The sequence below is a fragment of the Salvelinus fontinalis genome, chromosome 10 (genome assembly GCF_029448725.1).
Source record: "Salvelinus fontinalis isolate EN_2023a chromosome 10, ASM2944872v1, whole genome shotgun sequence".
Taxonomy (NCBI): Eukaryota; Metazoa; Chordata; class Actinopteri; order Salmoniformes; family Salmonidae; genus Salvelinus; species Salvelinus fontinalis.
Window position 1 is genome coordinate 7545633 of NC_074674.1, and position 16625 is coordinate 7562257.

Genomic DNA, 16625 nt, shown 5'->3' on the forward strand with positions numbered 1-16625 from the left:
CATTCATCTTTTTGTTTTGACAGAATGACAGAATGACTCATAGTGGGGCGGGACTAATGACAGGGTCATCAATCATACTGAAGTTGACAGAAGCCACAGGATACTTCTCTCTTATAATAGTGAGACAGAAACCAAAACTAGAACACAATGATACATGTAATGTCAAGTCAATTTTGAGTTCTCTTCTGTGAATAACTCACCATGACAATGTTAACCACTTCGATGGAAAACATGTTAAATTCACACTTTTTCATAACATGGACAAATTAGGACTGACCTAATTCCAAATAAACATGATAGAAAATACTGTCCACCATTTTAAATGAGATCCATCGGTTTAAAATTGGATGAATATATGTTTTCTGTTGTGCTTCATTTAATTAAATAATTGAATTGTGAAAATAGCACAACGTCCCTGTACACCACTTTTTCATCATCTGCAAATCAATAAAATTATTCTTTACATATACACTACTGTTCCAGAGTTTGGGGTCACTTAGAAATGTCTTTGTTTTTTAAAGAAAGCACATTTTTTGTCCATTAAATAACATAAAATTGATCAGAAATACAGTTAGACATTGTTAATTTTGTAAATTACTATTGCAGCTGGAAACTGCAGATTTCTTATGGAATATTTACATAGGCGTACAGAGGCCCATTATCAGCAACCACCACTCCTGTGTTCCAATGGCACGTTGTGTTAACAAATCCAAGTGTATCATTGTAAAAGGCTAATTGATCATTAGAAAACCCTTTTGCAATTATGTTAGCAAAGCTGAAAACTGTTGTCCTGATTAAAGAAGCAATAAAACGGGCCTTCTTTAGACTAGGTGAGTATCTGGAGCATCTCTGGAGCATCAGCATTTGTGGATTCGATTATAGTCTCTGAAACTCGTCAGTCTATTCTTGTTATGAGAAATGAAGGCTATTCCATGCAAGACATTGCCAAGAAACTGAAGATCTCGTACAACGCTGTGTACTACTCCCTTCACAGAACAGCGCAAACATACTCTAACCAGAATAGAAAGAGGAGTGGGAGGCCCCGGTGCACAACTGAGCAAGAGGACAAGTACATTAGATTGTCTAGTTTGAGAAACAGACGCATCACAAGTCCTCAACTGGCAGCTTCATTAAATAGTACCCACAAAAACACCAGTCTCAACGTCAACAGTGAAGAGGCAACTCCGGGATGCTGGCCTTCTAGGCAGAGTTCCTCTGTCCAATGTCTGTGTTCTTTTGCCCATCTTAATCTTTTCTTTTATTGGCCAGTCTGAGATATGTATTTTTCTTTGAAACTCTGCCTAGAAGTCCAGTGTATATTTGGCCTATTGTTTTAATAAATTTTTCTGCTGAAAGTTGAATTTGTCTTCCAGTGTGTGTGTTGGAAAGCAGACTGAACCAGGTTTTCCTCAAGGATTTTGCCTGTGCTTAGCTCCTTTAAGTTAAATTTTTTATCCTGAAAAGCTCCCCAGTCGTTAGCGATTACAAGCATTCCCATAACATGAATCAGCCACCACTATGCTTGAAAATATTGAGAAGGGTACTATGTTGCATTGGATTTCCCCAAACATAACACTTTGTATTCAGGACAAAAAGTTGCAGTAGTACTTCAGTGCAGGATACACATTTTGGAATATTATCTAAGCTTGACATAAAAAAGGGGTTGAATACTTATTGACTGAAGGCATTTCAGCTTCATTTTTAATTTGTTTGTAAAAAATTCTAAAAACATAACTTATAGGGTTTTCTGTGTGGCACCATATCTCTATTTAATCAATTCAGGCTGTAACACAACACAATGTGAACAAAGTCAATGGGTGTGAATACTTTCTGAAGGCACTGTACAGTATTTGTTAACAATGACTTTGTTTACAAACATTGGAGTAAAACAAGGTAATAGTGGGTTCTGATGGGGTACGACGATTGAACTAAGCTCATGAGGCATTTATTAGTTATGTATTGGGTCTATGGAATTTCTTATAAGCTATATAAATAAATAAAGAGAGTCGCACACTATATATAAACTCCCAGTCATTTATTGGGTAAATTGGAATTTATTATGCCATAATAACCTGTTGAGGATGGGGGCGCTGTTGTCACTATTTATGCTAATCGTGTAATTTTTGAAACGGCTTCCCACAAAATTCTTGATCGTACAATATGCATATTATTATTATTATTGGATAGAAAACAGTCTATAGTTTCTATAGGAGTTTAAATTTTGTCTCTAAGTGGAACAGAACCCATTCTACAGCAATTTCCCTGACATGGAGTCAGATTTCAGAAATGTTGGCCCCTGGTCTGGAGTCAGTTAAAAGGCCGCAGTTATTGCTATGAGTATACGGACACTGCTTACGTCTTCCCCTGGATGCCTTTAGGTGATGACGATTTGAATGGGGTCGATTGCGCGTTCACAGGCACTACAAATTAAAAAACCCTGTAGCTAGGAACTCTTTTCTTGCTGCGTAATGCGCCTGGAGGACATCGACCCGCACTTGTTCCAAGCATTAGTGGAGGGAGTAATATTACTCTGGTCATGTTTCTACTCGTTATGGGAGTTAAAAACATCATAAGGTAGTTAATTTAAAGTGTTTTATAGCAATTTATATCCGTTTAGTGCGATTTTGGGACATTTATTTCTGAAACGCTGTGAATTGCTGGGCACGCTTCCAGTTCATCCCGAACGCAGTTGGCATTTCCACATGGCAAGAGGACAGCTTTCCACCAAAAGACGATTAGACCCAAGAAAGGATCCTTTGCCCAAGATACTGATGGAAGAACAGCTCAAAGTAGGACATTTTTATTATGATAAATCGTGTTTCTGTCGAAAAATGTTAGTGGCTTAGGACGCCATGTTTTTTGACGTAGCTTCGCTTGGCGCAAACTGTATTGAAAAGTAAGGATAATTTAAAAAATGTAATTCCGCGATTGTATTAAGAATTAAATTGTCTATCAATCCCTGTCCACCCTATATTTTTTAGTCACGTTTATGAGTATTTATGTATAAGAGTAGATCACTGTCTAATATGGCGCACGGACATTTTCTCACCAGCTGGGCTACATTTCACATTGTCTAACCAGGATTTTGGTGGCTAAATATAAACATTTTCGTTCAAACTCTATATGGATTGTGTAATATGATGTTACAGGAGTGTCATCTGAAGAATTCTGAGAAGGTTAGTGAAAAAATTAATATATTTTGGCGATGTTGACGTTATCGCTCACTTATCGCTCACTCACGCTCGCTAGAATCAATGCTGGGCTGCTATGTGCTATGTGCTATGCTAATATAACGATTTATTGTGTTTTCGCTGTAAGACACTTAGAAAATCTGAAATATTGTCTGTATTCACAGGATCTGTGTCTTTCGATTAGTGTATGCTGTGTATTTTTACGAAATGTTTGATGATTAGTAAGTAGGTAAACACGTTGCTCTATGTAGTTATTCTAGTCCATTTGTGACGGTGGGTGCAATTGTAACCTATGCCATCTACCTGAAATATGCACTTTTTTCTAACAAAACCTATCCCATACCATAAATATGTTATCAGACTGTCATCTGATGAGTTTTTTTCTTGGTTAGGGGCTATAAATATCTTAGTTTAGCCGAATTGGTGATAGCTACTGGTGTTGGTGGACAAATAAAAGATGGTGGATTATGCTAATGTGTTTTTAGGTAATAGATGTACATCTTTACATATTGTGTCTTCCCTGTAAAACATTTTAAAAATCGGACATGTTGGCTGGATTCACAAGATCTGTGTCTTTCATTAGCTGTATTGGACTTTAATGTGTGAAAGTTAAATATTTAAAAAAAAAAAATTTTTTGAATTTCGCGGCACTGGTTTTTCAGTGGGGGTGGGGGGGGAGTGCCGCTAGCGGCACCCTCATCCTAGACAGGATAACATGTGAAATAGCTTCCACTCTAAAATGTATTTAATTACTTTTGCAGATTTTAAATAAGTAAAAAATAATGTGACAATTCAAAAATGTGATAGTACAATATTGAAAATATATACACACACAGTATAAATATGGCCTAAAAAGTAAAACAAAAATAATTGTGTTTTAAAAAATAATCACATATCGTATAAAAATACAAAAAGAAAGTAACAGTCAGATACAACAAATAATGTTCAATATAATAAGGAATATGGTACATTTACATAAAACCTCTATATACTTTACCACAAGCTATGAGATAAGGATTGCATAAACAAATGCAATGTTCTGTACTTTTGCCCAGAAATCATAATCGAGGGTCTTGACAATCCCACCAGTGCTATCATAATTACAACAATGTTCATAGGCAACATATACAGGTATTCTTCACAGAATAGTGATTTTCTTCCATTAGATTGATTAAATACACTTTTCAAGAATGGCATAGTACAGACAGAGAACCTAGTACCCATAGGGCAGTGTACTGTAGTCTGGGAAAAGCCTCCGCTTGTTATACACTATTCTAAATCGTTTTGGGGCAGAGCGGTTTTTTAAAGTGAATCTCCTCTTGTCCCTGACAATCTGGGTATTCTGTGTCGATATCTCATCTGAATTGTCCCTATCTCTAAGAAAGTCATTGACCAATCCTATGAGAGACTCCAGATGTACTAAAGCTGCATTGGAATGATGTAATGTGATCCCCTTAACTTTCATGCATTTCTTTCCATTGTGTGTTTTGTATCCATATGTCTTTGGTCCACCCGATACAAACTCCACAATGTGATCACCTGGATCTAACTCGCTCGTCAGGCCCCCCAAGAACTCATTTAGCTCTGGCATCCAATCTCCAGGCCTACTCACAAATATGACACTGTCTGTGTCATGGTACAGCGTTCGTTTCTGCAGTTTTTCCATGAGGTCGTAGAGCTCCAGTCTAGCATAGGCAGTTGTGAAAGCAGCAATGAAAACATTAACAGGACCAGGAGAACTGTGGCGCTTCTCAATGTACTTCCAATTCACCATGACAACATCATCATTCAAGAAAGAGATATTAGAAACATCTATCTCAGGAGAGAACACACAGTTCAGAAGTTCTTGCAAATCTTTAATCAAAGTTGTGTTCATTTGATTTGCTCTTTGGCCAAACTTTCCCCAAAGACTGTTCAGAAAAAGCTTAGCAATTTTTCTCATGGCCTTGTTGACAACAATCTTTTCACGGTTCAGCTTAATACCTTCCGTTTCCTCATATCTCTGAAGGTACGCTTCTTTGCTAACTTCATCAGCTGCACTATGAGGCCACCCACTGGCCTCTTGTTTGTCTTTTAGAAAGGTCTTGACATACTCAGCGAAGAGAGATTCAGACTTTTCGGGGAAATGCCACACTTCAATCAGTTTGGCAACTTTGTACCCCTTCTCAATGGCTTTAGCCATTTCAACAGTACACCATACTCCAGTTAGAGCCCTTTCCTCATCTGAGTGAGTACACTCAGTCTCTTGATTCTCTGACTCAGAGCAGATTCTGCAGAGTGGAAACATGAGCTTGCCAGCAGCACGATATGGTAGCACAGGAAGATACAGACCCTTTGGGGGGTATACTTTGGCTTTGACGAAACCAAAGTATTTGTCTAGTGGCTCAAATTCACGTGCAATTATGTTAGGGTGTCCGATGGGGTAAGCCTTTGCCTTATTTACAAAGGGATAAAGTGACGTGAAATCATAGTATTGGATTGTCTCCCCTGGTTGCACTTTGTAATGCAGGTGGAGTGCGTTCGTCCTACCCCCAAAAAAGGCATCTCTGGGTTCCATGGGCTCAGGCATTTCAAAGGTTCTCAAGAACGTCTGGACCTCTGGATCTGTCTTTTTGAGATCATTCCAATCATGATCCCACATTACCTTCACATTCAAATTGTGGTCCTTTTGCAACGAGCTGATTTTGTCCTGGAAACGCTGATGCATGACACCAAAGGTAATTTTGGTCTGCTTACAAAGAGCATTATAGTCGTAACAGTCCGGGCAACCATGAAAATAGCAGCCAGCGTACTCATAGGCTGTGGTGCCATCATCATCCTCTGAGAAACCATCCAACGAGTACTTGCCCACCCGTTTTTCTCCATCGTTCAGAGCATGCTTTATGGATCGTTTTTCCTTGTGAGACAAATACTCCAACCATTGAATAGATGGAGTAGAAAAAGTCTTCTGACTTTGGATGTAATTGTCTAATGGGGGAATGGCAATGGTATTTTCGGGTAAGAATTTTGTGCGGTAGATTTTCATGCACAGGGAAGCAAGAGTCACACATTGCAGTGGGTCAACCTTTGTAGTGCGAAGGACCTCTTCCCTAAACCGTAAGCATGCTTTCCGCAGAATGATCACATCATTCTTACAATATTCTGCCATCTCTTTCTTGAAGTCAAACTCAGATTTTGATTCAGATTTTGATTTGTGCCACTGCAGAAAGTTCTCCCTCTCTTTCTTCATCATGGTTCTGTCACCATATAATTCAGGGGAGGGGTACTTGCCAATGTAATTCTGGTTTTGCTGTGTGTTAAACCAATGTGGGAAATATCCCTTCTTGTCATTTTCAAAGCCCATTGCCTCTGGCATGTCACTCAGCTTCATTGATAAAAAACTGAGACTATCAATGTATCTTTGTCTAAAGTCTTTGTCAATAATGCATATAAGCTTGCTGCCTTGTGCTGTGATTTTTGGTGTAATCAAGTTGTCGACTAGATAGTTCATCAAAAAATACCCATCATATCCCTTTGAGTTGTGGGCTATGAATGTATAGCCGTTGTACTTGTTTGTTCTGTATTTTTTATAGAAGGCTTTAACACAGTCCTCTCCCTCTGCAGTCCAGGTTTCCCCATGGAAATCCATACAGCACACAAAGTTGGGAACGTGCTCATCTGTGTCTTGTCTTGTCTCAAAGTCATAGAAGATGTACTTCTCACTAGGCTCCTCGGGTTCAAGTTTTTGAATGAAACACTGATGGCCTTCTTCTTCCATTTTAACAGCTTTACAGCAGTGGCATCGATTAGCTCCACATTTGTGCTCCTTCGGATTGGCCACATTAATAGTGTAACATCTGTTACACTGGGAACAGTATTTGGTTACATCACACGTGGAAAACATTTTACCAGAGGCTTTATTCAAATGACGAACTTTGTGCTGTGTATGGCAGAATTTAGATCGGCAGATACGCAAACACTCTGTACACTGGATGGTCTGCTTTGGCTGATCTGGGCACGTAGCATGATGACAGACATTGCAGCAATTCTCACACTTGTGGTCATTCTTTTTGCTATAGCCAGCATAGCAAAAGTTGCAAAAATAGCTAACTCCCAGAAACCCCTTTGGGTTTTTGATACCATAGTAATGGTCATCATGCAGGTACAGAAACACTGTTCTGGCATAAGGTTTTTTTAAAGGTGTTTTAAAGTGTTTTATATCTGACCGTTCACGGTAAAATACCACTATTTTAACACCCAGATTCTTCTCAAATTTGTTAATGTCTGATAAAGAAACCTTAGTGAGCTCAGATAACCCAACTGAAGTCTGCAGATCTCTGCCTTTCTGCTCAGCGTCACTCGTAGTCAATCCTGGATCTAAAAGCATTACTACACAAGTGGCAAAGCAAATGTTGTTGTCTTTGTTAGTGAGTACAATGAGGTGCCTACACTTTTTCTTAATTAGCTCACTATCCAAGATATCTGTCACCTTTCTACGTGGACCAACACCACCCTCAAGATTGTGCACGATTTGTACAACAAGCTCTAGGGTGTCATCAGTCAATATTTCTTGGTTACTCTGGACCACCTGCTCGATTAACGAAAAAAATGTGTTAGGTTCCACTTCTCCATTTGGCAAACGGGCTGAGACTGGGAACACAAAGTCACCCTCCAACTGTAACAGTCTTACATCATTAGCACCGGCCAGTTCTGTCATTTTCTTTGAAAGTCCATCTATTGCCTCTAAAATCATAGCATAGAAGACGGCATAGTCGTTCACATCATCCCGACTCATGTCCAACCGCTGTCTAATTTCAGTTGTATTGAACTTTGCTCGATTAATCACTCTTATGGATCTGTCTATGCCATCGTCACCTTGCTGAAGTCTCTCTAAATACGCATTCAAAGCACCAAGAGGATCCATTTGCTGAGCATCATTAGTGGATGAATGAGCATCATTTTCACCGACTGTTAAAGGCAGTGAAGGCAGGTTCTGCGACTGCCCATTATCTGTGTTGTTAATTTGTGGGAGGTGTGGGGGAACAAAACCAGGGGATCTGGCATTCAGTTCATGAGCTATATTGGTAGGGGTTGAGTCCATTGAATCAGAAACTGGTGACCTTTTGGGGGCTCTGTCCAATGGCTCATCACTCTGTCTTTTCTGAGCCATTTCAGTTTAAGATAAATGTAACTAATGTCTGTGAGATGTAACGAATAACCAGGGGTAATTGTTCCGGTGTGTTGGTTTCGTGTCACTAGTTTTTTGGCTGAATTACACTTTCACAGGGGTGCACCTGGCATCTTTCAAATTACGGAGGGGGATGAGACATTTGGCCAATAGACTTGGCCGAGACTTGCGGAGAGAAGGGGGTGGAGCTAGCAAAGAGACTCCACCCTGGTTCCGCCACTAGCTTTAGTATCAAATCTCATACCTCTCATACCTAACTCCAGAACCTAAGGAGGAGGGATTTTGTTTCTGTGTTGCCGAGAATATATACATTAAACAATCAGTTCACAACTTTGTAAATTAAAATGATGCATGTTTAACATACTAATTAGTCCAATGGATAATTTGTCTTTTCATACAGGTGATATTAGAAACTGCTCAAGGCTCTTGTATTATTGTCTTAGCTAATTTAAAAAATGTATAGAGTACATATCCAAGATGAATTTGAGCCAGCTTCTGCAGGGCAGCACATCTTCTGGCTTCTTGTAGGTTCTCCCTCTTGATGTTTCTTATAAGGATCTGGTCTCAGCTATGATACCTAGAATATAAAATACAAACTTGTGATGAGTTTTATTAAGCGACTTGATTTTAGAACATAAAACTGTCATTTTAGTACAGTAATCTTGCAAGGAGAAGTTTTATGAAAGGACAAGCTCTTCTCCTAGTTCTTTAGTGATGGGAATCCTACAATTCCTACGTCAGGGTAAGAGATTGTTATTTCGAACAATACAACTAAAACAGAAATTACCCAACAACATTCAAACTCTAATTTTACACCTGGAATTTGTGAAAACAACTTCAATAGTATGCCATTCATTTCTAATCCACAATTCCATCCCTAGCACCAAGGGGGGAATCCCGACCCGAGTTAAGCGCACGTAAATGGAAAGGAATTCCCTTTTTATGTGCTGTTCACTCTACGTGTATTCTCACCTTGAATTTAAGAATGAGATTAGCCTGCTATTCAACTGCTATTCGTTTGGGTTGAAGACCATGGAAATGAAGGTGTGGCGGAGATGTGTCTACAGATACACCATATTCTGACCTTGACTTAATTCCCTTATAATTCCACCACCTTTGTGTGCAATGAAACGAGGAATAAGGTTGAGCAACCTGTTAGTTCCAAGTGGAACGACATCTACTTTATTTTTTAAAGATGCCATGTGCAAATGACAGTACAGCGCCAAACATACCGAGTTGATTTATGATTCCTAGAATGTTTTAATTGTTATACCCAGGCTTTTCACTGTATTTTTTTATGCAATTTGTATCGTGTTAAATATTAGCCAGTAACGGTAGCCACCGTCAGTTTTACCCACATACATTTATAACTTTCTCTTTACTGTTAGTTTTACATCATTCCATTACATTGTAGTTTATCTTTATTTCCTCTATCACGTTCCTGTGTTTGTTCCTCAGGATCGCAAGCAATAGTGGATCATATCAGGCTAACGTATTACAAGTAGTCCCAATAATTTGGGACATGTAGCCTATTTGAATCGTTATGGAACGCAGACCATACACAGTATCTTAAACCTGAAGCACGGTTCACAATGACTGCACTGTTGTTATCTCAGTTCTACGATTAGTGAGGATTGTTCGGGTAGATTTGTAGGACTACTGTTCATCCCCTATTGTACGCTTTTCTCACCTTCCAATTGTTCATGGATTAAACAATTGATTAATCAGACCACTGGATTTTTGGTTCACCAATATATTTTGTTCGTAAAACAGTATTATTCATAAATACTTTCCTAACCCTAAATAATATACAAGACCAGAGTATTTTTAAATCTACCAATTGGTGCTGGAAATGAATGGAAATGAAATGAATATGTACGTATTTACATGGCTTTCTTTCAATGATCCCTAATATTCTGAACCGGTCTCTCCATATATTCAAATGAGTCTGTCGAGATAATTCAAGTTAAAAAAGGTACACCAAATTTAAGTGGATGGCTTGAGATAAATGTACTGAAAAAGTTCAATGAAAGGCGTACAAGTCTGAATCGGGCCCCAAGAGCATAGAATAGAATGCAACTTTATTGTCCATATGTATTTGGACAGTGAAGCTAAAATGTAAATTTATTGTATTATAAAAACAAATGAAAATGATATTATTTTATATTATTTCAAATGCTTAGAGAAAGAGATTTTGTTCAACAAGAAGCACTTATTTTTTTCAAAAAGATAAGGGTAAAAATGATTGACACCTCTAAAGATACTTATAAATAAAGTAGTCAAAAGTTTAGTATTTGGTCTTATATTCCTAGCACGCAATGACTACATCAAGCTAGTGACTACTGTAACTTGTTGGATGCATTTCCAGTTTGTTTTGGTTTTCTTTCTGATTATTTTGTTCCCAATAGAAATGAGTGGTAAATAATGTACTGTGTAATTTTGTAAATAATAATAGAATACAATACCAGTTAAAAGTTTGGACACACCTAGTCATTCCAGGATTTCTTAATTATTTTACTATTTTCTACATTGTAAAATAATATAGAAAAAAAACTGAAGTATTAAATATACTCTATAGATCAATAAAAACACAGGCTATTAAAATGTACATGCAGTGCCTTTGGAAAGTATTCAGACCCCTTCTTTTTCCATATCTTGTTATGTTCCTGCCTTATTCTAAAATGTATTAAATAGATTTTTTCCTCATTAAGCTACACACAATACACGACATGGTTCAATGTGCCAACAAATCAGCACAACCTCCTTTTTCAGATTGCTGGTGTCTTGGAGCTAAAATTGGGATCATGTATACTGTGCTAATGACGATCCAAAATTGAGTAATGGAAAGCAATATTCAATACTGCAAACAAGGCATTTGTGGTAAGTATATTGGGAGCTCCATTTTTATGCACAAACACTATTCAATAATTGTATTTATTTATTCATTTTTATTTAACTAGGCAAGTCAGTTAAAAACAAATTCTTATTTACAATGACAGCCTACCAGTGAACTGAACTGCCTTGTTCAGGGGCAGAATGACATTTACCTTGTCAGCTCGGGATTCGATCCAGCAACCTTTCGGTTATTGACCCAACCACTAGGCTACCTGCCACCTCATAGCAATGTTTTTTGGAGAATGCGGGCATCGATCCAGCTACCTCTCGCATGCTAAGCAAGTGCTCTACCATTTGAGCTAACTCTCCAGATGGAACAACTCATACACTGATACGTAAAACTATTTAAAAGGCTCTTGAATCAATAAAGTAAAAGTAATACTACACAAACAAGGTGATTAAAACCCAGAAGGACAGCACAGAGGCATTTCCAGTTTGACTATAGAGCCTGATGATATGTGAGTCGTCCTTGTGACTTCCCTTCCACTCTGTCTGCTGGGATCTCCTGTTTGGTAGTCTGCTTGTTGCAGGGGGCCAGTGGGCAGAGCTGGGAGGATCGTCAGCTGATGTGGCGTACCTGGGCAGGCTTGGCCGGCAGGCTATAAAGGGTGGCCACATCAGCCAACACTCTCTCTCTTCCCTGACTGGCAGGCTGGCTTCCACCACCTTATTTTTTTTTGGTCTGTTTCACCAGACAACACCCTCTCCACACACTGCATACACTACCGATCCTACAGATGTCCACAGCTTGTTACATTTTGTATGTATTCATATTTAGTTTAATAAATGAAGAAAAAAAATCCGAAAAAAAAAACATTTTTGAATTTTTAAAGCCTTATTTAGATATTTGTCTGCTTATAATTCAGGATATTTGTCTGCTTATAATTCAGGATATTTGTCTGGCTATTTGTCAATCACAATTAGAAGACTATAAAGCACTACTCACAAGAATACATGGTATTAATCGATAGAATGAAGGCGTAAACAATGTAGTTGGCATCTGTTATGATTTTACTGTCAATTCTGCTCTTCTCGTGGAGCGAGGTTTATAGGCTTCCCGCATTTTTCTAATTACATCAGTTTAACTGTTTCTAAGGAAATTAAAGGCAAAAGTGTCAATTGCAAAAAAGAATATTGGACGTTAGACCGCGGTCAGTACCCACCCGTTCGTAAATGCACTAGAGAGATGCTGAAAAATTATATTTTTCCACTCCTATTTCTTTGGCAAAATGTACATTTGGTGTTTATTTCATGCAATAAATACTTAATCATTCACAAATAAATGTTATATTAGGCTACGTGTTATAGTCCGACCATCAGTGTCAAGACTTCAATAAGCAATACTATTCCATATCTAAAGTTCAAAGGTGCGGTGGAACAGGGGGTGCTGCCGTCAGGAAATTACCGGCAGATATAGATCCATTTTCCCTTTCAATTTGACAGCAAATATTTTGAAGATCTGTTTAACTCTCATACATTTTGTGTACATCTGAATAATACATTTGAATCCAACCCTAAACCTTACTACATACCTTAAACACGGTCTCTTCTGTGTTTAAATGATCTTCTATGTTCCAGTCGGCTTTGTCAGTGTAAGCCACTTCTAGATTGCCCCAGGTTCTCAGATGTTGAACTGTTTAGCTGGTTGGTCTGTATAATGTGATGAAAATAAGAAACATGACATGATTTTTTGCATTCACACACCGGTAAACTCTGCAGTAGATATTACAGACATAACATAACTTAACACTACAGTCAACAGTGCCTTTTGGTAGTGAAGCAGCTATCCCACAAACAGATCTCTTAAAAGTATTTCAATGATTATCAATGCAAACAATGTTACAAAAAGCTCTTGAAACAAACGGAACACAAAAGTAAAAATGCACTTACAGAGGGATTTACACACACATGAAGGGAGAGGAGAGGCATAAGCAGCTTCACTGAAGATAGTCTGCTGAAAAAGTTAGGCAATCTTATATATGTGACAAAGGAAATGGATAGTCCAATCACAGGCTTACACGATAGTATGATGTAGCCATGCTTAGCCTGTGCAAAATACCGTGGGTGTGACACATCTATTAGAAACCACTGTCTCCTAGTTACAGTAAATAACAATCTCTCTCTCTCTCTCTCTCTCTCTCTCTCTCTCTCTCTCTCTCTCTCTCTCTCTCTCTCTCTCTCTCTCTCAATTCAAGAGCATTATTGTCATGGGAAACCTATATTTACATTGCCAAAGCAAGAAAAATAGATAAACAAAAGTGAAATGAACAATAAAAAAGTTCCAAAAATATAAAGAGATTTCAAATGTCATATTATGTATATATACAGTGTTGTAATGATGTGAAAATAGTTAAAGTGGGCAGCAGTTAGCCTAGTAGTTAGAGTGTTAGCCTAGTGGTTAGAGTGTTGGACTAGTAACCGAAAGGTTGCAAGATTGAATCCCTGAGCTGACAAGGTAAAAATCTGTTGTTCTTCCCCTGAACAAGGCAGTTAACCCACTGTTCCTAGGCTGTCATTGTAAATAAGAATTTGTTCTTAGTAGTAAAGCAGCTATCCCACAAACAGATATAGATCCATTTTCCCTTTGAATTTGACAGCAAATATTTTGAAGATCTGTTTAACTCTCATACATTTTGTGTACATCTGAATAATACATTTGAGTCCAACCCTAAACCTTACTACATACCTTAAACACGGTCTCTTCTGTGTTTAAATGATCTTCTATGTTCTAGTCCGCTTTGTCAGTGTAAGCCACTTGTAGATTGCCCCATGTTCTCAGATGCTGAACTGTTTAGCTGGTTGGTCTGTATAATGTGATGAAAATAAGAAACATGACATGATTTATGGCATTCACACACCGGTAAACTCTGCAGTAGATATTACAGACATAACATAACTTAACACTACAGTCAACAGTGCCTTTTGGTAGTGAAGCAGCTATCCCACAAACAGATCTCTTAAAAGTATTTCAATGATTATCAATGCAAACAATGTTACAAAAAGCTCTTGAAACAAACGGAACATAAAAGTAAAAATGCACTTACAGAGGGATTTACACACACATGAAGGGAGAGGAGAGGCATAAGCAGCTTCACTGAAGATAGTCTGCTGAAAAAGTTAGGCAATCTTATATATGTGACAAAGGAAATGGATAGTCCAATCACAGGCTTACACGATAGTATGATGTAGCCATGCTTAGCCTGTGCAAAATACCGTGGGTGTGACACATCTATTAGAAAGCACTGTCTCCTAGTTACAGTAAATAACAATCTCTCTCTCTCTCTCTCTCTCTCTCTCTCTCTCTCTCTCTCTCTCTCTCTCTCTCTCTCTCTCTCTCTCTCTCTCTCTCTCTCTCTCTCTCTCTCTCTCTCTCTCTCTCTCTCTCTCTCTCTCTCTCTCTCTCTCTCTCTCTCTCTCTCTCTCTCTCTCTCTCTCTCTCTCTCTCTCTCTCTCTCTCTCTCAATTCAAGAGCATTATTGTCATGGGAAACCTATATTTACATTGCCAAAGCAAGAAAAATAGATGAACAAAAGTGAAATGAACAATAAAAAAGTTCAAAAAATATAAAGACATTTCAAATGTCATATTATGTATATATACAGTGTTGTAATGATGTGAAAATAGTTAAAGTGGGCGGCAGTTAGCCTAGTAGTTAGAGTGTTAGCCTAGTGGTTAGAGTGTTGGACTAGTAACCGAAAGGTTGCAAGATTGAATCCCTGAGCTGACAAGGTAAAAATCTGTCGTTCTTCCCCTGAACAAGGCAGTTAACCCACTGTTCCTAGGCTGTCATTGTAAATAAGAATTTGTTCTTAGTAGTGAAGCAGCTATCCCACAAACAGATATAGATCCATTTTCCCTTTCAATTTGACAGCAAATATTTTGAAGATCTGTTTAACTCTCATAACATTTGTGTACATCTGAATAATACATTTGAATCCAACCCTAAACCTTACTACATACCTTAAACACGGTCTCTTCTGTGTATAAATGATCGTGTAGGTTCCAGTCGGCTTTGTCAGTGTAAGCCACTTCTAGATTGCCCCAGGTTCTCAGATGCTGAACTGTTTAGCTGGTAGGTCTGTATAATGTGATGAAAATAAGAAACATGACATGATTTATGGCATTCACACACCGGTAAACTCTGCAGTAGATATTACAGACATAACATAACTTAACACTACAGTCAACAGTGCCTTTTGGTAGTGAAGCAGCTATCCCACAAACAGATCTCTTAAAAGTATTTCAATGATTATCAATGCAAACAATGTTACAAAAAGCTCTTGAAACAAACGGAACATAAAAGTAAAAATGCACTTACATAGGGATTTACACACACATGAAGGGAGAGGAGAGGCATAAGCAGCTTCACTGAAGATAGTCTGCTGAAAAAGTTAGGCAATCTTATATATGTGACAAAGGAAATGGATAGTCCAATCACAGGCTTACACGATAGTATGATGTAGCCATGCTTAGCCTGTGCAAAATACCGTGGGTGTGACACATCTATTAGAAACCACTGTCTCCTAGTTACAGTAAATAACAATCTCTCTCTCTCTCTCTCTCTCAATTCAAGAGCATTATTGTCATGGGAAACCTATATTTACATTGCCAAAGCAAGAAAAATAGATAAACAAAAGTGAAATGAACAATAAAAAAGTTCCAAAAATATAAAGAGATTTCAAATGTCATATTATGTATATATACAGTGTTGTAATGATGTGAAAATAGTTAAAGTGGGCAGCAGTTAGCCTAGTAGTTAGAGTGTTAGCCTAGTGGTTAGAGTGTTGGACTAGTAACCGAAAGGTTGCAAGATTGAATCCCTGAGCTGACAAGGTAAAAATCTGTTGTTCTTCCCCTGAACAAGGCAGTTAACCCACTGTTCCTAGGCTGTCATTGTAAATAAGAATTTGTTCTTAGTAGTAAAGCAGCTATCCCACAAACAGATACAGATCCATTTTCCCTTTGAATTTGACAGCAAATATTTTGAAGATCTGTTTAACTCTCATACATTTTGTGTACATCTGAATAATACATTTGAGTCCAACCCTAAACCTTACTACATACCTTAAACACGGTCTCTTCTGTGTTTAAATGATCTTCTATGTTCTAGTCCGCTTTGTCAGTGTAAGCCACTTGTAGATTGCCCCATGTTCTCAGATGCTGAACTGTTTAGCTGGTTGGTCTGTATAATGTGATGAAATAAGAAACATGACATGATTTATGGCATTCACACACCGGTAAACTCTGCAGTAGATATTACAGACATAACATAACTTAACACTACAGTCAACAGTGCCTTTTGGTAGTGAAGCAGCTATCCCACAAACAGATCTCTTAAAAGTATTTCAATGATTATCAATGCAAACAATGTT

At 38.0% G+C, this 16625-nt stretch overlaps 1 protein-coding gene across 4 annotated transcripts; it reads right to left on the reverse strand.

The window, feature by feature from the left end:
- Window positions 1-2020: 2020 nt before the first annotated feature.
- LOC129863544 (uncharacterized) lies at window positions 2021-16413 on the reverse strand. 4 transcript variants are annotated; one of them, XM_055935595.1, is made up of 8 exons: window positions 16318-16413; window positions 15572-15632; window positions 15214-15331; window positions 14298-14358; window positions 13940-14057; window positions 13144-13204; window positions 12786-12903; window positions 2021-8935 (listed from the first exon to the last, which is right to left on the reverse strand). In XM_055935595.1, the coding sequence occupies exon 8, from the start codon at window positions 8338-8340 to the stop codon at window positions 4405-4407; it is 3936 nt and encodes a 1311-aa protein (XP_055791570.1). In that variant the 5' UTR covers window positions 8341-8935; window positions 12786-12903; window positions 13144-13204; window positions 13940-14057; window positions 14298-14358; window positions 15214-15331; window positions 15572-15632; window positions 16318-16413; the 3' UTR covers window positions 2021-4404. The 4 variants fall into 4 exon arrangements, with proteins under 4 accessions (XP_055791570.1, XP_055791572.1, XP_055791573.1 ...); XM_055935597.1 differs by having other exon boundaries at window positions 13144-13207; XM_055935598.1 differs by having other exon boundaries at window positions 14298-14361.
- Window positions 16414-16625: the final 212 nt, after the last annotated feature.